Consider the following 20359-nt stretch of genomic DNA (forward strand, 5'->3'; position numbering starts at 1 on the left):
CTCAGGCCATTGGTGGGGGGGGGGGGGAAAGCCCATCTCCCTTCAGTGCGCAAGCGCCCAGAAGGCCGCCTGCAGTTCACACTTGCGCTGCGCTTGCTCAGGAAACCGCCCGGAAGCCGTGCGCCGCTCAGAGTCCTGCCCTATTGTGGTCACGTGAGGTCCTTGCACGTCACCCGACGCTCTTGACAGCCCTTTGCGGGCGCCGCGTCAGCTGATCTTGTAGTTGCGTTGTGTGCCGGTCGGTCGGGGCTCTCTGGTCCCGCCGACCCCGCTGCAGCCATGTCGTTCTTCCCGGAGCTTTACTTCAACGTGGATAATGGCTACTTGGAAGGACTGGTGCGCGGCCTGAAGGCCGGGGTGCTCAGCCAGGCGGACTACCTCAACCTGGTGCAGTGCGAGACGCTCGAGGGTGAGCCGCGGGCCCAAGCCGTGAGGCCTTGAAAGGCCAGGCTGGAGGCCGCCTGGGCCGGGAAACCGGAAGCAGGGGGAGGGGTCTTTCTGGGAATCCGGGAGTCGATGGCGGGCGGGAGAGAAGGGGATCTGCCTATAGCTGCGGCTTGGCGTGGGCCTGGACATAAACAAGGCTTTGAGGACTGCAATGGTTCGCATCTGCTTGGACTGGCTCTTCCCGGATTGTGCTGGTCATTTAGTAACTGGGGGTCTCAGGAGTGGTTGGGTCTTGCAAGGTATAAGCATCTTCATGGTGACGTAGCCAGAGAGCTGTCCTGTGGCAACGTTTAGGGAAGCTAAGCGGAAAATCCTCCCCACTCCCAAGGCTTTTGAAATCATCGTGTGTTGGCATTCGCCTGCCTGGGGATTGCTGAGCCAGTTTAGCGAGAAGTTCTTTTGAACTCTGAACCGCCGGCTGCGCAGTATCTCCTAAAGAAAGTGTTTGGGAAAACAAGGGGTGGCCCTGCAAATCTGGAAGTTCAGGGGCTGGGGATGTGGCTCAAGCGGTAGCGCGCTCGCCTGGCATTCGTGCGGCCCAGGTTCGATCCTCAGCACCACATACAAACAAAGATGTTGTGTCTGCCGAAAACTAAAAAATAAATATTAAAAAACTCTCTCTCTCTCTCTCTCTCTCTCTCTCTCTCTAAAAAAAATTAAAAAAAAAAAATCTGGAAGTTCATACACAAGTATTCGTCTAAAAATCCCCCTCAGCAAGGGTGGGGGACGGGTGTCGGGACAGGGTTTCTTACACAAGAGTAGTCAGAAGCTGGGTTCCCCTTTCTTTCATCTCACTGCTCCAAAGTGAGAATGGTTTCCTCGTGTGCAGCTGCAACAGATGTCCTAATTCCAGGTCCCTCACCTCCCCCAGATGGTAGTAAAGGGCAGGAATGTGTGTTCCCACCCCTGTCCCCCTAGTGATACCTTTGAGCAGAGGTGCTTATAGCTGAAGGAGGAAGATGGCCAGATGACTCACCCACTGTAGAAAATGATCTCATCAAAAATTTTTGAGGTTAAAAGTGAGCTCAGTTATTATTTAACTTACAAACTAGACGAGTCAAGTGAAAATAAGTACTATTAAGATATAAAACCGACTGAAGTTAAAGTATAATAATTGTAGTTTTTAATATTTTAACATAAAACTTCAATAAAAGTTTACTTATGTGAGTGGAGTTGGTAATGAGGGGAGGGGTGGGGATATGGCTCAGTGGTAGAGTGTTTGCCTGCTGTGCCTGAAGCCCTGGGTTCAGCCCCCAGCCCTGGGGAGAAAAAGTTCCTAGGGAATGAGGGGAGAACACTTCAGGATGCTGGGCTCAAGGAGCCCCGCCAGCAACCTGAATTCATTGTGGGAAGAGGAGAAACAGAGCGAGGCTGCCTGGGACAGGGCATAACACCTAGTTGGCAATTAATACGAGTTTTGTGGACTGGGACTGGAGGAAGATATTTGCTTAAATCTAAAGGTTAATAGCATTGATCATCACCTAGCATTCAATTGCTTTGTTTCTCTTTCATCTTTTCTTACTCCTGCTGCTGCCTCCCCCTCCCCTGCACATCTTCTAGGACCATAGGATTCCCATCTTCCCACCATCCTCCATAATCCTCCATAAATATACTAAGCCATTCTTCCTGCAACACTCTCAGCACGTGGCCCATTTGAACATTTAATATGGCATTTAGGGATCCCTTGTTTTGTCACACAAGCCATCTCCCCCAGGACTTGGTGTGGTGGGATTCCGGAGTCAGGCAAACTTGGGTTTGAATTCCAACCCTACCAGTTACTGGATTATTTAACATCTCTGGGCCTTGGTTTCTTCAAGTGTATATTAGCAGCATCTATCTCATAAAGAGTGGGAGATGTCAACAAGCTACTGTGTGTAAAACATGTAACCCAGCACCAAAAACACAGAAAGCTCCAAGGACAAAGTGAGCACTCAGTAAATGTTTGCTTGTGTTTTCCATATTATTTTGCCTTTTGCTCCCTTTGCTTCCTTCTTGTTTCCATGAAGGACAGCCCCAATATCACCTCATCTTAGAAACTCTCATTGGCCAGGCTAGGCTAGAATGTTGTTCCCTCCACTCATTCACAAGTCCTATGGCATTTGGCAGTGCTACTTTTCTAGAAGTTCTTGACATAGAGTTTGGGGTTCTTGGGATTTTGTATATTGGGGATGCTCAGGACTTTTCAAGGCTGAAGTTAACTAGAAGCAAGGAGTGACCATAAATTTTATTTGTCTCCAACAGAAAGGCCTTTTCTGCTTCAGAAGATGATACCAAAGGCCTGGCCTCTAGGCTCTGTTGCTGGATATTTTTGCTTCCCCATCCCTGTGAGAAGAGGGAGAGAAGCTGGAAAGGAAGGCTGTAGTCTCTAATGAGAATTTAGGAGTGCACCAGGGGATGAAGTTTCCAAGGAACATGTTTCAGGTGTTGGACAGTTCTCAGAAGGTGTAGGGCATTTGGCAAGGGGTGTTTATTTGTTTTGTAAGGCAGGGCAAATATAGTATCCTGGCCTTCTCTGGGTTCCATTCTAGCAGGGCATCTTCTGGCTGACAGCTGCCTCCTTCTCTCTTAGGACCCCAGAAACCTATGCATCCTCCATTATGCATGTTGCCTGATTGTCTATTCTCAGAAATAGGAGAAAGACCCAAGAGAGGTCATTTTCCTTGGATAAACTGAGGGGACAGAGACGGGTGGTTAGAAAAGCTCTTTATGGCTCTTAGATTTTCTGAATGTGTTAGATATCTCCTAGAGGCTGGATCCTGTCCTAGGAACAGGAGGAAGCAGAGGCAGATCAGAGATTATGAGGAAAAATTATACAGTATTACTTTGTTTTCATTCATTCAGGTACTGAGCACCTGTTTTATGCCAGGCATTCCAATAGGGGTTGAGATCCTTTGCTGAATGATTTTCTCTTGAGCTTCATAGTCTGGAAGTAGACATCTGCAGGGCAGGGGAAGACCTTAAGAAATCAGTGTAGTGTAGTGGTTACAGAGGCGGGATTGCTAGTTACCTCATTGCCCCCATGGCCATAAGTAAGGTATGTAACCTTTTTGTCTTGATTTTCATCATCTCTAAATTTATAGTAATAATAGCACCTACCTCATGGGGTGGTTATAACTTAAGCAAGATAATCTCCATTAAATTGCTGATTAGTCCATTTTTGTTGTAGCTAATAATACAATACCACATGCTGGGTGAGTTATATAGAAAGGAACTTTATTTGGGCTTATAGTTCCTGGAGGTACAAGTTTGAGGACCACCCCATCAGAGTCTGAGGTGGTGCTGGGCATTACATGGCAAGAGATAGGAGCACATGTGTGTATGTATGACTTCTGTTTTCTTTCTTTGTTGGAACTAGGGATTGATTCCAGGGTGCTTTACCACTGAGCAACATCCCCAGCTCTTTTTCATTTTTTATTTTGAGACAGGGCCTCTCTAAATTGCTAAGGTGAGCCTTGAATTTGCAGTCCTCTTTCTTCAGCCTCCCAAGTCACTGAGATTACAGGTGTGCAACATCACACCTCTCCCTTTTCTTGTAAAACCACCAGGATTCAATCTTGGGTGCTCCACCCTGATGACTTTAATCCTAATCACTTTCCTGAGGTTCCACCCTCTAAGCACTGTTGTCAGATTAAGTTTCCATGCTCTTAATATCTTACAATGGGGATTAAATAACACATGAAGCCTTGAGGGACATTCAAACTATATCCAAACCATAGCAAATGCTTAACATGAACTTGGGTCATGGTAAAGTCTTGGTGTGTTAGCCCCTAATTTTGTTGTTGTTGTTAAGTAAGAAAAAAAGATCAAATATAATTTACAACGAAGAAGTGATAGGGAATCTTCTTTTGACAGCATGGCTGGTTAAAGTTCTGCTGAGATGTGAAGAATTAGGAGCCAGTCATGTAGACAGCTAGGGGGAAAATCATTTCAGACAGAGAGATCAGCAAGTGAATGTAGAAATAGCCAGGCCATTCATAGGGACCAATAGGAGACCCCAGTGGCAGGTTGTTGGGAACTAGAGTATTATAACTCTTCTTGGAATCCAGATTTAAAAAAAAAAATCAGTCTGAACCCAGGTGAGGAAATCTCTGGCTCCTTAGGACTGGGTATGAGGGCAGAAATAGTGAGGGTAAAGAATATCAGCTTCCACAGAGGCCTGTGGAATTTGTTGGATGTGTCTAAGTGAATGTGTTTCAGACCAGAGGAGCAAATGTAATGCAACTTCCATGTTCAAATGTGTGCTTGCTTGTTCAAGAAACACTTCCTGGAGGCCTACTTTGCCTAGCCTACTGGGCCTCATACCAAAGCTAGGCAGGTATTTTGGACATTACCACAATTCTGAGCCTGAATTCTCAGCTACCCTGAGCTCAATCTAATGGCGTTGTTACTAAATTTGCTTGATTAAAGTTGTTAAATTCAGAGGTAGATCAGGCTCCAGCCCCACCCTCCAGAATTTATTTTTCCTTTGTATTTTCTTTAAAACTTTTTTTAATGGATATCTACCAAACATACACAAATTTTTTAATATTTTTATTTTTTAGTTATAGGTGGACACAATATCTTTATTTTATTTCCATGTGGTGCTGAGGATCGAACCCAGTGCCTCACGCATGGTAGGTGAGCACTCTACCTCTGAGCCACAACCTCAGCCCCAAACATACTCAAATTAAAAGGAATAATATAATGAGTATATAAAAATAATCAATTATCAGGCTGGGACTGTAGCTCAGTGGCAGAGAGCTTGCCTAGCATGTGTGAAGCACTAGGTTCGATCCGTAGCACCGCATAAAAATAAATAAAATAAAGGCATGCTGTCAACACATAACTACAAAAAAAATTTTAAAATAAATTATAATTTTTGTTGATACAGTAATTATCAATTTTGTTTCAAGAATAGTTCCCCTTGGGTTAGGAGTGTAACAGTGGTAGAACACTTGTCTAGCATCCCCAAGGCCCCAGATTCAATCCCCAGCACTATTTCAATCCATCAATCAATCTCTACATATCCCCTGATTCCCAAATTGTTTTGAAGTAAATCTCAGAAAACATTATTTCAGCTGTATGTATTTCAGCAACTCAAAAAAAGGTAATGACTACTTTAAAAAAATAATCACAATATTATTATTCTACCTTATTTTAAAAAACAGCCCTCAAAAGTTTTTAATAAGATTTATTTGTTTCAATCAGGATCTAAATATGACCTATACATTTCAATTGATTGATGCTCTCAGTTATTTTAATACATAGGCTCTCTAAAATAGTTATTTATTTAGTTATTGAAGAAGTTGAATCACTTGATAGATAATAGATTAATAATAGATCATAGATTTTCCATCCATCTCAATTTTGCTGATTATATCCCTGCTGTATAGTTTAACATGTTCCTCTGTCCCTTTTTTATCTCCCTCCCGACTTTTTTTTTTTTTTTTTCCTGCTAGGGATTTAACCCATACCTCCTGCAAAGCAGGAGCTCTACTACTTAGCTACATTCCCAGCCCATTCCCTTGTTTTTTATGTAAGTTAGTATTTATTTATTCATTTTATTATTTAAAAAATATTTTTAGTTGTGGATGGAGAAATAACTTTATTTTGTTTATTTTTATGTGGTGCTGAGGATCGAACCCAGGGCCCTGCACATGCTAGGCAAGCGCTCTACCGCTGAGCCACAACCTCAGCCCCTGTAAATTAGTATTTAGATGTAGAGACATGATTAAATTCTGGCTTGATTCATGTTTTTAAAAATGCTTAATAGGTGATGTTTGTACTTCCATTGGGAGGCACCTGATATCTAGTTCTTTTTCTGACATGAGGAATCATTGACATTTATTGACTAGAACCATTTTTTCTTTAGGGTTTTCAAAATGGTGATACTCTAATTCTGTATCCTCCTGTAATTGCTAACTTGAATACTTCTACCCCTGGAAACTTCCAGTAATCAACTACTTGATTATCCTGAAATATAGTCTATGTAGGAAAGTTTAGGATAATTTCTTAGTTCTTTCCAGTAATTAAGTTTTTTAAAAATTATGAGCTGGTTCTCTAACATGACTAATGTTGGATGACTAAAAAGTTTATTTGTTTAGTATCATAATTCATTAATGGGCTTTAATGTATTTCTTACATTTCAGTCAGTTAACCTTACTGATTCTTAGATTAACTCTTGCCATTTGAGACTTATTCAGTTGGCTGCCAAGTCTTTTCTTTTTTTTAGTTGTTGGTAGACCTTTATTTTATTTATTTTTATGTGGTGCTGAGGATTGAACCCAGTGTCTCACACATGCTAGGCAAGTGCTTGATCACTGTGCTTAAACCCCAACCCAAACTGCCAAGCCTTTTTGACACAATCCCTTAGCCTTTGAGAGTTTTCTTTCACTGTCTGGGGTGCCAGTATCTTCTAAACCTATGATGAACATTTCCTGACCCACACTTAGGGTCATTTCTCTCAAGAAATCTGGTTCTTTACATTGAAAGATGATATGTAGGGGGCCATAATCTGAGTCCCAGAGGTTCTCATTGCTACTGGGTTGGTCATTGTTCTGGGTTTTTCTTTATGTATACTTTAGTTCTCCTTTTACTCAGAAACTTAGAAAATACGGAAAAGCAAATGGCTTGCTAGACTATGCAGCTGCATGCAGCTGACAAGTACAAGAATGCCAGTTTCCTAATTAGAATAGGACTTTTACCTGAAACTTGGCTCAGTCAGGACATCTCCCTCCTGTTCTAAAGAAATATCATTAATTCTTAAGAGGAGTCCTGTGATGATCTTCTATGTGAGTTAGATGGTCCCCTGAGAATTATTTTTCACTGTCAATGAGTTAGACACTCCAGGACTATGGTTGAAGCACACATGTATGATGTGTTGACCATCTTCCGGAACACTTTTACCCCCCTCCTCTGATTCACTTATCTTCTGTTCATCATAGCATCTACTTCTGCATTTCAAGATAGATAGACAGATAGATAGATAGATAGAGGATTTCTCTTAAGATGTTTGTGAAGTGCCAGCACAGACCTGGGTACTGATTAAAGTCAGAAAAGTCAGCTATTCCTACTGTGGTCATTTCTTCTTGTCACTTCCAGAAGGTAGGTGCCATGGTAGACCTTGAGTGGTGTGTTAATCAGTTTTTTGTCATAATGACACGAACAAAGATGAAAAGATTTAGTTTCGCTTAGTATGTTTCAGAGGTTTCAGTCCAAGGCAGAAACTTGACGGCAGAAGGGCCTGGCAAAGCAAATTTGCTCAGCTCATAATAGGAAGGAAGGGAGGACAGAAGAGAGAGACAAGGAAGAAGATAAACTCTTCCATGGCATGCCCCCAATGACCTACTTCCTCCAATTAGGTCCCACCTCCTAGAAGTCCATTCAGCCATCAATGGATTATTTCACTCAAGAGATTAGAGCCCTCATGATCCAATCATTCCCCAAAAGCCCCATCTCTGAACACTTGAGATTGTAGATGTATTGTGGATGCAAACCATAGCAAGTGGGTAATGTAAATATGCTACAGTCGCCTTGCTTAGGGCAAGTGTGACTGTCTAATGAATAGAGCAGTGGCCATCAAAACAGCACTGAATGCAACGTAGGTACAGGTTCCTTTGGTGGGTGACAGTTACAGACTGTGAGGTTTCTTTTTTTTAATATATTTTTTTTAGTTTTTGATAGACCTTTATTTTATTTATTTATATGCGGTGCTGAGAATCAAATCCAGTGCCTCCACATGCCAGGCAAGTGTGCTACTGCTGAGCCATAGCCCCAGCCCTATGAGGTTTCTTTTTGGGGTGATAAAAATGTTCTCCCATTGATCATGGTGATGGTTGCCCAACTGAATTATACTGAAAACTGTGAATTGTGCACTTTAGATGGGCAAAATTGTATGGCTAATGAATCATTTCTCAGTAAAGCTGTTACCAAAAAATCAGCCAAGCTAAGGAAGTGGGAAGATTATCCTAGGGAGAAGGAATGGCATTAGTAGTCTCAGAACAAAACTGCGGAGGATCAGAAGAGCTTTGGTAACTGGAAGGAATTGAACATGTCAAGGATGTACACATGCATGGCACATCCTTGACATTCTCTTGATAGTTGCATGTCCTGTAGAAACCCATTGGTTTCCTTGAAAGGATGTACAGTTTAGAAGGGATGAGGACTATGGTTAAAAAAAAAAGAAGGGGGAAGATTTCTAGGTTAGATCAGGGTCAATGTGTGGGAAATATCTTAAAAGTTGTTACACGTGGTCTTGTGTGGAAATATTTTGTGTGTTTCATTTTGTTTATCAAAAGAGACTATGTTGGGGCTGGGGTTGTGGCTCACTGGTAGAGTGCTTGCCTTGTACATGTGAGGCACTGGGTTCGATCCTCAGCACTACATAAAAAAATGAATAAATAAAATAAAGATATTGTATCCATCTACAACTAAAAAAAATTCTTTAAAAATAAAAAAAGGAGATTATGTTGAATTGATGGAAAAAAGATAATCTTGGATAGCAAATATGAACTTAGCTCAGTCCTAAACTCCACAGAGTCAGATGTGATCCAAAGACGTCACAGTCCTGACAGTTATTGAATTGACCACAAGAAAGAGAGGCACTCAGGAGGCATTGGAAAAAGCATATATAGAAAGCAATAACCAAAGGAGAGTTTGCACTGTAAAAGAAAGGGAATAAACACAAGTCTTTGAGCTGTAAGAGCTGGACCCTACACCCATCTGAAGTTTTCTCCCAGTTTCTAAGGATCTGTGTTGTCCTGGCTGCCCTGGACAGTGATACCAGTACATAAAGAGACCCCAGTGCCCAATTGTCAAGGAAATGGCATGGATTATTAGTGGTGTCGATAGCACCCTGCTGGCTTGATTACTGTCCTCCAGCTTGCTGCTGCTGCCGCCCAAGAGGATAAAGTCTCCAGAGTGAGGATAGAAGATGGGGAGAGGCAAGAGGGAGGTTTGGCATCTGACTGCTATAAGCCAGCTTGGACTTGATCCCTCAGTGGATGAAGCATAGGGAAGTGGAGGGGATGGGTGGTGGAGGTGTGATGCAGTTAGAAACGTGCACTGAAGCTCTGGAGGATTGATTCAGGAGGAGCCAGACTGGAGGCTGGGCTCTTGCTGATGCCTCTTTCAGCTCTCTAGGTGACAGAACATGGGTTGGACCAGGGCAAGAGTGGTTGACGTGCATAAAGGACTGGATCAGAGATGAAACCCACAATATGGGGCTAGTTTTTATTATATATAGGGGTTAGAGGTGTTAGAAGTCAAGTTTTAATTTTTTTAATATATATATTTTTTAGTTGTAGGTAGACACAGTACCTTTATTTTATTTTTATGTAGTGCTAAGGATCGAACCCAGTGCCTCACACATGCTAGGCGAGCATTCTACCACTGAGCCTCAATCCCAGCCCCAGAAGTCAAATTTTTTACTTCATAAAATACTGGGTAGTTGCTGGAGCCATTTTGAGATAGGAATCCTGAGGGAGAAGAAGGTTAGGGCATGGATGGGGTCGTAGGAGAGGAGGTACTCTGTGTCAGATGTCTGAGGGAGGAGTCCAGCAAGCTGGTGGCCATGTGGGGAAGTAACACTAAAGATACCAATCTGAAAGTCACACTCTGACTGGTGGCAGTTAGACCCATGCCTGGCCATCTGTTGGTTTGCAGCCAGGGCAGGCGTGCCTTAGAAGCTAAGACCTCAGAAGCTACGACCTTAGAAGCTACCCGCAAATCTTGCCAGGCAGCTAGAGAGCAGCTTTAACTTCAGGCCAAGTGGATACAAGTGTGGCCTAACAAGGACACCTGGCATGGGGCCTAATTTGGCAAGTGGAACAGTGAGAGCAACATCCAGGGATTTCCCTCCAGGTTCCTGCTGTTTGTATCTGCATAATTGTGGGATATGTTGATGTTTTCCTTCTGTTTTCTCTCTTTCTTTTTTCTTTTCTTTTTTTTTGGTGGGGATGGCAGTGTACTGAGGATTGAATCCAGAGGTACTTTACCACTGAGCCACAAGCCTAGCCCTTTTTATTTTTTATTTTGAGATAGGGTCTCACTAAGTTGATTAGGGCCTCACTAAATTGTTGAGGCTGATCTTGAACTTGGGATCCTCCTGCCTTGGCCGCCTGGTCTCTGGGATTACAGGCATGTGCCCTTATACTTGGTTCTTGTTTTCTTTTTTAAATTTCAAAAAATTAAGTTGGTAGAAGGAGGACTTGTTGTAGATCCTTTGAGGGGCAAGTTTTCACCCCCTAGTTAAAACACTGTACACTGTAGATTAGCATAGGATAGCATATACAGAGGTGATCACACCAGCCTTATTGGTAATAGCAAACTACTAGAACCAATGGCATATCCACTGATGTGGTTAAGGTATGGTTAAATAAACCATGGTGTATTCTTACAGTGGAATACTAGCTAGTGTTCAAAAGCATGAAGTTCCATATGGGATTATTTAGAAATATTAGGTGAAAAATTGGGAAGCATTGTGTATAATATCCCATTTTAGTAGAATACTAGGTGGCATGCACAGAGATGTATAGGCACCAAATTGTCCTGAGTAACAACCTGGACAACATAAATTTATGTTTTCTTCCATTGTTCGAATGTATTGGAGTGAACAAATATTACTTTTAAAATTTAACACATCTGATGAAGATATTTAAGGAAAATTAGAAAAATATAAGCCATCAAGGAGAAGTACCCACACCCAGCACCCCTCCAAGCTGAGACCTGTGCTAGTTAGCTTGGGGCATTCATCTTACAGATTTTTTACTTAGAGTCTTGTAGGGCTGGTCTGAGTCTTAGGGAGCCCCCATCAATCCCCCTTTCTTATATACCTGAAGATACAGAGTCCAGTGGGTAATTGAGGGCCTACAGGGTTGGACTTGTTTCCCATACTAGAGTCCCAGGATCCCTGACCAGGTACAGAATGGGCAGGTCCCTTTACCTTCCCATTTTTCTCTTTTTCCTTTGCCTCTCCCCACCTCTACTCCCACTTTCCCTTCACTGATTGCATCTTGCATTGGTATATACTTTTACCTGATTTTATCTGGGAAGCTATTTATGGTCAAGTCAGTAACAATCTTCACAGGAACAGAGAACCCTATTTCATAAGTCCTGCCCCAGGAGGTCATGTCAGAACTTGCTCTGGTGAGTGATAATACACACTTTTTTTTTTTTTAATTTTTTTTTTTTTAAGAGAGAGGAGAGAGAGAGAGAGAGAGAGAGAGGAGAGAATTTTTTATTTAATATTTATTTTTTAGTTTTTGGCGGACACAACATCTTTGTTTGTATGTGGTGCTGAGGATCGAACCCGGGCCGCACGCATACCAGGCGAGCGCGCTACCGCTTGAGCCACATCCCCAGCCCCCCGATAATACACACTTTTTCTTTGGTTGATTCAGCAATTTCTTGGGCCTGATTTCTGAGGTGGAGTCAGTGCTTGAATCCATGTCTTGGGCCATTTTTTTAAAAAATATTTTTATTTGTTGTTTTAGTTATTTTATTTATTTATATTCAGTGCTGAGAATTGAACCCAGTCCTCACCCATGCTAGGCAAGTGTTCTACCACTGAGCCACAACCCAGCCCCTGTTTTGGGCCTTTGAGGTAACCTTAGAAAATAGGCAAATGTCACCTATCCCTTGAAGAATACATTTTCAGAGAGCAGAAAGGGAAATACCTCAACTTCTTATTTTAAACATTTTGTATAAAACACTTCTGATGTATTAGTCTCATGTGTTTTCTTAAGTGGCACACACAAAACAGCAGTTTCTCTCCTGCATAAGGCCTGAAATGAAATGAACAGAATTACCCTGAAGGCCTCCAATAGTTTTTGTTTGTTGTTTTGGGTACTAGGAATTGAATCCAAGGATGCTGTACCACTGAACTACGGTCCTTTTTATTTTTTATTTTGAGACAGGGTCTTGCTAAGATGCTGAGGCTGGCCTTGAACTTGCAATCCTCCTGCCTTAGCCTCCTGAGTCACTGGAATTTCTGGTGTATGCCATTGTACCTGGCTGCCTCCAATAGTTTTGCATCTAGCCCTAATCAGGCCACCCCCCCCCCGCCTTCCTGCTATGGTCAGGGTGCCTGCTGCAGCACCTGGCCCCTTCTCTATCTTGTACCTGTTATATCTGGGGCTTAGCCACAGTCCAGCTTGTAGGACAACCTGCATCAGGTTACAAGTGCATCAAGGGCCAGGTTGCAAGGACATGCTGTAGTGGACTTTCTGGTAAGTCATCTGTGCCTGCCCAGGGTCAGGGTCCTAGGGCCTCTTTGGGTTTTCAGAATCTCCTTTGAGTTACATGTGGGGCCAGACTTAGATTGTGTCTCCCTTTTTGGTGGGCTCTGGGATGCTGAATATGTGTTTTTCCACCTGTAAGGTGAAACAGAAAGTACTTACTTGCAACTTGCTGGTTGTTAAGATTCAACCACACTGCCCTATCCAGATGGTAATGTGATTAGATGAGTGACAACTCTGTATTGGTACTGGCAGGGTATAAAAGAAGAAAAGCTGAGGCCCTATAATGAGTAGCGGCATTACTGTGTTGCAGATTGTCTTGTTTCTGAGTTTTTAAGCACCTGCTTTTATTAAATGTTGAATAAAGGGAATTGTAGACTTGGGAGGGTCTGACTGAGTTGAAGCACAAGAGTGCAGTGGGCTGAGAATGCCCAGGTTTCCCTCCCTATCCTCTTAGCCTCACCCCTCAGCTCTGTCTATACTGATGCTGGACAGACCAGTTCCTCATGCCAGATTTGCACCCACTTGGTTTCCATTTTGGTTTTCCTAGGCTCATGTTCCATAAATCCCCGTTCTTTATGAAACATTATTGCATGGCTCTACAGGTATCTGCAGCCCTGATGCTTGCAGGGATTGATGGCTGGGAAGATGTGGAACAGGAGTCTGAGTCATTATTAAATTGGAGGAACTGGAGCACCCTGTTGCCACCAGAGTGGGACTCCTCATTGTTGATCTTGCCATCCTTGCTTTGTCCACAAGGGGGTGCACATGTATCACTTTGCTGCCAGAGATCCTGGGGAAGGGGAGTGGCAGGACCCCAAGATGGCCCAGCTTCTTGCTCTTCCACACAACACTTGCTTTGGCTGGTGTCCTTTAGGACTCTGCCCTGGTCTTTACTTTCCAGTTGGGCTCTCAGATTATGTAGGGCTCATGGATAAGTGTTTCCTGGGTCTGTTCATCTCTTCCAGCTCTTACCGTTCTGTGCCATGGCTTCTAGGGATGGAAAGGAGAAGGACAGGGGACATTTCCTGATGCTATCTGTCCTGATGCCTGGTGTAGGATATTCCAGCTGTAACCACCAAGCTGTCCTCATTTACACTGCCTGGGTCATGCTGGCAACTCTCAAGAGTTGGAGCAGCAGCCAAGCACAGTGTGATAGCTATGCACCCAGGGATCTTGGGGTCTCCAGATAGGAGCTTAAAGCTTCCCAGGAATCAGAGCCATGCTTCTTAAGCTCCCAAAAGTGTCCTCTTCTATAGGTGCTTCCTATTCTTGCCCTGCCACTCTGGTCTGTCCAGGAGAGGCAAAATTCGCACTCAGGACAGACTCCTTCTTTGGTACTCTGAAGGATAGATACATAGGAGTATATGGGGCACATACTGGTACATATATGTAAGTGATTCTGGGAGAGCCCAAGCCTGGGATCCAAATTCCAAGAAAACACTGTAGATCCTGAAGTTATGCAGGGAATGGGGTTGTAATCAAGTGATTGACAACTCTCCTCCCCCATCTGGGGGCCTTTCCTGACCTCTGCCTTGGCCAATTCTTACTCCTTGCCCTACACCTTTTTTTTTTTTTTTTTTTTTTTAAATATGTCCTGCCCTAGAATGTTGGCCATCTTCCTTTTTTATTTTTTTGGTACTGGGGATTGAACCCAGGGGTGCTTTACCACTTAGGCACATTCCCAGCCCTTTTATTCTTTATTTTGAGACAGTCTCACTAAGTTGCTTAGGGCACTAAGTTGCTGAGATTGGCCTTGAACTTGCAATCCTCCTGCCTCTTTGCCTGTTGGTGGCATGCACCACCAAGTTCTGCCATTTTCTTCTTTTAGAACCAGAAAAATCAAGGCTCTAAAGTGCTATGTTAAGGTAGACTACTATTGCGTATCCCAAATCCATGCTCTGCCTGTTCACGCTCAGCACCCCACAGATCCTCTGAAGGTCTGTAGAGGAGGGCTTAAGGGCCTGGGCTGCCCCTGTGTGAATGTGGGTTATCCTGAGGACAGCCAGGCAGACTTGCGGCAGGGGAAAGGGTGTCAGTGGGGAACAGTCCTGACTGGGTGCCAGGCACTGCTTTCCTGGCCAGCTGTGGCTAGGCCCTGGGTACTTGCCCAGACCTCATCCCCCTTGGACATTCAGGCCATGGTTTTAGGCCTTGACCTCAGCTGAGGCCTTATATTTGGCTGGCTGATGGGGCTTCCCCTCTGAGCAGTCATCTGTGGTGTCCTTGCTGCTGCAACTCAGCCTGTGCTGCTGTGACAGTTTCACAGCCCTGGGGCGTACCCTGTACCTGCCAAACACCAAGGCTGTTCTGTGTGTGCTCAGGCCACAAGTCTCACCTGAAGCCCTGAATGGCCCTCAAAGGTTGTGTTACAGGGAGTCAGGGTGACCCAGGCCTGACCAAACTGGAACAGTAGCAGAGTTGGACAGGTTCCCCAAGATAACTTATACAACCACCTTATGAGGAAAATTGAGGCCTAGATAAAATTAAAGGCTTAGTCTCTGGACACCTATCTTGGCTCCAGGTCCAATCACTCTTATGTTCTGTGGGGGTTTTTTTTCCTTTAATTTTTCTTACTTTTATTTTGAGATAGGGTCTTGCTAAGTTGCACAGGCTGGTCTTTGACTTACAGTCCTGCCTTATCCTCCCAAGTAACTTGGATTAGAGTAGCTGGGATTTCAGAGTAACTGGGATTATAGGCATGCACTCTCATGCCTGGCCATTAATTCTTTCATTTGTTTACTCAAAGCTTCTTGGGCTATCTCTCAGTACACCTAGCCCTTGACTTAATGATCAGGGCAAAGAAGCCCTGCTTCTGGAGTCCTTACTGTTCCCTCAGGGCTTCTCATAGAAAATGTAGCTTGGAGCTTAATGGGTGGAAGTAGAGGAATTCAGATGAGTTGCAACTCATGACTTATTACAGTCTGTCAGGTCGTAGTAACAGCTCACCTGTTTTCTCTACCCCTAAATCTTTAAGCTTTAAACTATCTTCCATGTGGACAGGTCTAGGGGAACAGAGGATCCTGAAATTCTCTCCTTCAGGCCAGGCCCAGACTCCCTGCCTCTACCTCCCATCTGGACCTAGCTTCTACCCCAAATATGTGACCACCTACCTTCCAGGGTCCAGCTTAGGATCACAGTGCTGATAATGCTCAATCAGGCATATATTCTGCTACCCCTGCATATCCTTGGGTAGGTGGACGAGGAGTCCTGGGATGCTATATAGGACCAGCCTGTGTGGTTACTGCCACTGCTTACTTCCTGCCTGGTCCAAGCCTCTTGGCTCTTCTGGGCATGGGATGGATCACTCTGCCACCGGACCTGGGGGCTCTGTGCGTTTTCTATGAGCTTCAGGTAATGGGGCTCTATACTCAGAGTATCATATCCTCACAGCCCAAATGAGGCTTGCTCACCTGAGCCCATCCACAGGGTCTAGGTCAAATGCAAAACTAATATTTCTTACTCTCTCCTTTGGGCTGGCTCTAGACACCATGGAATTTGCAGGATGCTCCAGCCAGGACCCAGCCTGACCTGACTTAAACTCACTGAGAACAGCAGCCCTAGAGTTACCCTTCACTCTCATCTAAGTGAACCTTTGCTTTCCTTCACATTCTTCCTCCAGAGTTCTGTGTATGTAGAACAGAGTTCAGCATCAAGGACTGACAGGATTACTCAGGTGGTGTAGGTCTGCTGACCTAGGAGCTGAATGTAGACACGGGTCAATTTTTTAGCACAACTCACTGCCACAACTGGCCTTTCCTGGGCTGACACCTGACCAGACTATGCTGCTTTACCTCTCTTACTCATACTAAGGCAAACTGATGTCTTTGGGAAATGCAAAGCTTCAACCTGCAGACTCTACAATTGCATTGGCAAACCTGGAGGAAAAAGCTTGCTCAAGGTCAAAGTGCAGGGCAGCAGTAGAGGAGGTGTGTCCCTGCCTCCCAGAGTTAATCTGAGTCTCCTGATTCTTGGGCTAGGCTGTGGCCCGGGAACATAGAGAAGCTATCCTGTAAGCCCTGTGTCTTTTGGAACATGCCAGTCCCATGGAGCCTTAGGGCCAGGATGGGGATGGCTAGCGAAGGCTGTCCAGTTGGATCTCTGCTCTATCAGAAGAGAGTCTTTAAAACTTGGCCTGGGTGAAGCAGTAACCAGTTTTGCCCCTCCCTTTGGCACATAAGGCCATCGCCTGCCTGGCACCCTTCTGACTGTCAGCTAAATTGACTTCCTCATAGGACGCAAAAGGTGTTTTCATTGTCCCAGCTATAGGGACGAGGTGTTCCTGAGAGAATACAGGTAATTAAATGTGGCTCCACTGCCACTTGCCACCTGTCCTAGAGCAGGGAGTAGGGTGGTGATTCCGAGGCAGACATCCTGCTGCCTCCTGGATTTGGGGGAGATGATCCTCTCACTGGATCTGTATATCTAATGTTGGTGGGGGGTACCACTGATGTCAGCTGGGCAGCCTCTGTGGGTTAGCCCCCTTGTCCCTGCCACCAGTGCCTTACCTCACTGAAAAGCCTCCAGTACAAAACAAAATGTGGTTCCAGGGACCAAGAAAGGAGAACTTACTGTCCTTTCCTTGAAGGAACCCTTCCTTAAGTCAACTGAAACTCAGTAACTTGCATGCAGCTGTGCCAGCAGTAGACTCCAGGTTCTTCCCAAGACTGCTGGCCTGCCAGCCTCGGGGCTTCCCATGGGGCAGACACCACTCTTAACTACGCTACAATCTGCCTGCTCCCTGAGACCCTAGGACTGTTGCTTAGGGCAGCCCAGGGTATGGTAGGTGGGACAGAGTTGGATATTAACCTTTGTCTATCCAGAGCTGTGGTCTTGCTGGTAAGTAAGATAACACATGAGCTTGGGGACAGACATCCCATATCTTGGGCTAGCCCTGTTCTTCTTCCCCCCCGTGGAGAGCAAGAGTGGGGACTGTGTGTTTACATGCCCATGCTGCACAAGGTCCCCTGCAGGCTATGACAGGCAGGAGGATATGCTAGAGCCCTGGAGGAAGGGTTGGGGTAGCCCATGGAAAGGAGGAACAGGCACATTCTGTGAAGGAGTAAGTAGGACAGCCTAAGCAACAGCCTGGAGTACAGAACACAAACCACCTGGCTGTGGGTGTTAGTTGGGAAGCTCTGGGTGGGATCCTGTCTGCCAGGGGGATGGGCTATAATATACTGTGCTCAAGGTCTCTCTAAACCACTGCCTCTGTTCATTGTCCATGTGGGTACCCTGAGGGCTGTCGTTGCAGGAACCAGGTGACCAGCCAAATAGTCTGAAACTTGACATTCTACAAGCTGTTTAGGGTCAAGCTGTGGGACAGGATCTGAATCCCCATCCTTGTGGCTCCAAAGCTCAGCGTTTCTAACCCCTCTACACAGCCTCCTAAGGAGCCATGTGAAATCAGTGGTCTAGCAGAATGGGTCTGCAGAGGGGTAATAGTGCCAGGGATCTGGATGGGGAAGGGCAGGCATGTGAGGATGGAGAGAAGGTTGGCATTTGATAGGAAGAGTTCAAAAGCAGAGTTGATCAGTCAACTGATGTTACATGAGACTTGCAGGAAGCCTGCAATAGGCCCTGGCAGAGGCCCAGGGGCTGAAGAGGACACTCAGTCTGTGCTTCAGGCCCCAGGTAATCCCAGAGTTAATGGTTCCTATGCTGTGGCCCCCACACTGAGATTCCAGATGTGGTGTTCTGACCCTGCAGATCTAGCCAGCCAGTGCACACATCTGCTTTGGAGCTAATGTGAAGAAGAGGTCTCCCCGGTCTTCCAAGCCCAGAGGGGAGGCTCAGGCACAGTACATATATCCAAAAAGGACAGGATGGTACAGGCTCCATTGGGCCACTAGGCTGGCCATCTCTCCACAGCTGTTCATCTGAGTTTTCATGCTTTGAGCCTCTGGAAGTCAGCATTGGAGGTAGAATCCAGGTCCTCAAAGCAGACTCCTCAACCATTGCCTAGGGGAGTGGTAGAATAGGTTCCACAGCCCTGCATCCTTGCAGTGAATGGCAGGGTGGGCATACTAGGCTCTAGGGAGCTTGTTCTCACATCTGGTTTCATTCAGTGGGCCACAATTCCTGAAAACCCCTGAGCTCCCCAGGAGAGCTTCGTTGAGTAACCTCTGGAAAAGCAGAAGTGAAGTCTGGGAACACAGTGTCCTCTCACACTCTGCCGTGGCCAGCTGGCCAGCAGGACCCCTCTGTGGGCCATGAGGCCATGGGTGAATGTAGAGAAGGGTCCACTCCACCTAGTGTACTGGTCTGGGGGCTGCCTCCCATGCTTTCTCGTCCCTGAGGCACATGGAACAAACCCCTGGTATGGACTAGGACCCTCCTTTCCTGCCCCTCCTGGCCCTTGGGGAGGAGCTGCTTCAGCCAAGGGGCTGGAGAAGCCATGTGCTACCTGCCCCCTGGGAGCTCTGGAGGGGCCAAAGATCCCCTTCAGGGTTGGCAGAATCAAGGAAAACCTTCAGGAAGTGAGTGGGGGCAGGGCTGCCCAGCTGCCGCCTCTAGGTCCTGGCTGGGACTGACTGCCAAGCCCATATTTTGTTCCACACAGAGTAGAGTGCACTGGTAAGGCTGGGGGTTCCCAAGGCTCTCTACTAATTGGGAGCCTGGAGTCAGCAGTGCTAGCTAGGGCCAGGGCCTTGCTGCTGAAAGGTTCTGACCCATGAGACCAGGGATTAGGGGTCAGCAGAAGGGTAGTGAGGGACAGATGGAATCCATGGGACGAGCTTGCGTCTGGTGCATACTGATGATCCCCTGAAGAAATAGCCACGCCAAATGGGTATTGAGCTGCAGCCTTCCCAGGTACTTTCAGAAAGCTCAGCTGGAGTCGGGGTATTGGCCTTTGGCACAGGCAGCCTCAGGGTGGAAGGGCTGCCCTGTGGAGGAGAGACGGCAAAGGCTTTCACTTTCCAGGCTGGGGGTGTGTCTTCCCACCCAGCCCAGCCTCTCTGGCTGAGCCTGAAGAAACAGCCCTGTTTCCTACTCTTTGAGGGCTTCTCTCTAGGGCAGCCTGTGGACTTCCTGGAGCATTTGCAGGAAGCTGAGGTGACAGGAAGTTGACACTAGCCAGAGAAAAGCACTGGTAGGCCAGAGTGTCAAGGGCTGAGGCAATGTAAGGGTTGAGGGCATGGGGCCTCATAGGCTGTGGGAGGAGACAAAACTCTAGCTCCAGGGCTATGAGGGCCACTGGATGAAGATGACAGTGATATGTTGGAGTTGGAGAATTTCAGTCTGATGATGGTATAGAGAGTAGACCTGGGGGCAGACAGCCAAGGTGTGGGGCAAGAGACCCGGGTCATGCCAGGAGATGAAGTTGGGGATGGGGGAAGTCAACAGAACATCGAGTTCAAGTTCAACAGGAGTGCAAGAGGCAGCAGAATGCTGGAAGGTCCTGGGACCAGGGTGGTAAGGAGCAAGCCCAGGTCCTAAGCAGAGGCTGAAGACACTGGAAAACTGAATTGGTTGGCTTCCTCAGAGGCGGGGTTTAGGTCAGACTGCAGAGAGAACTTCCTGATAGCAATGACATCTTTTTAAGCATGAGAAATCAGTCTCTCAGGAAGTCTTGCTATGAGAGATCCCAAGCTGGCCAGACACTCCTGGTGCCGGGCCACTGATGGGAGGATTTGGGGTAGACAGCTGGGCTTGTGGGTAGACCAGAATGGTCCCCCGAGTCTGCTCTAACCAGA

At 45.8% G+C, this 20359-nt stretch overlaps 1 protein-coding gene across 1 annotated transcript in view; it reads left to right on the top strand.

The window, feature by feature from the left end:
- The first annotated feature begins 173 nt into the window (after positions 1-173).
- Atp6v0d1 (ATPase H+ transporting V0 subunit d1) overlaps positions 174-20359 on the top strand; it is a 38574-nt gene continuing 18388 nt past the window's right edge. The window contains exon 1 of the mRNA XM_015496210.2: positions 174-409. Coding sequence (XP_015351696.1) covers positions 280-409 — 130 coding nt within the window. The 5' untranslated portion in view covers positions 174-279. The remainder of the gene's footprint in view (positions 410-20359) is intronic.

Source organism: Marmota marmota, unplaced genomic scaffold (genome assembly GCF_001458135.2).
Source record: "Marmota marmota marmota unplaced genomic scaffold, marMar, whole genome shotgun sequence".
Lineage (NCBI taxonomy): Eukaryota > Metazoa > Chordata > Mammalia > Rodentia > Sciuridae > Marmota > Marmota marmota.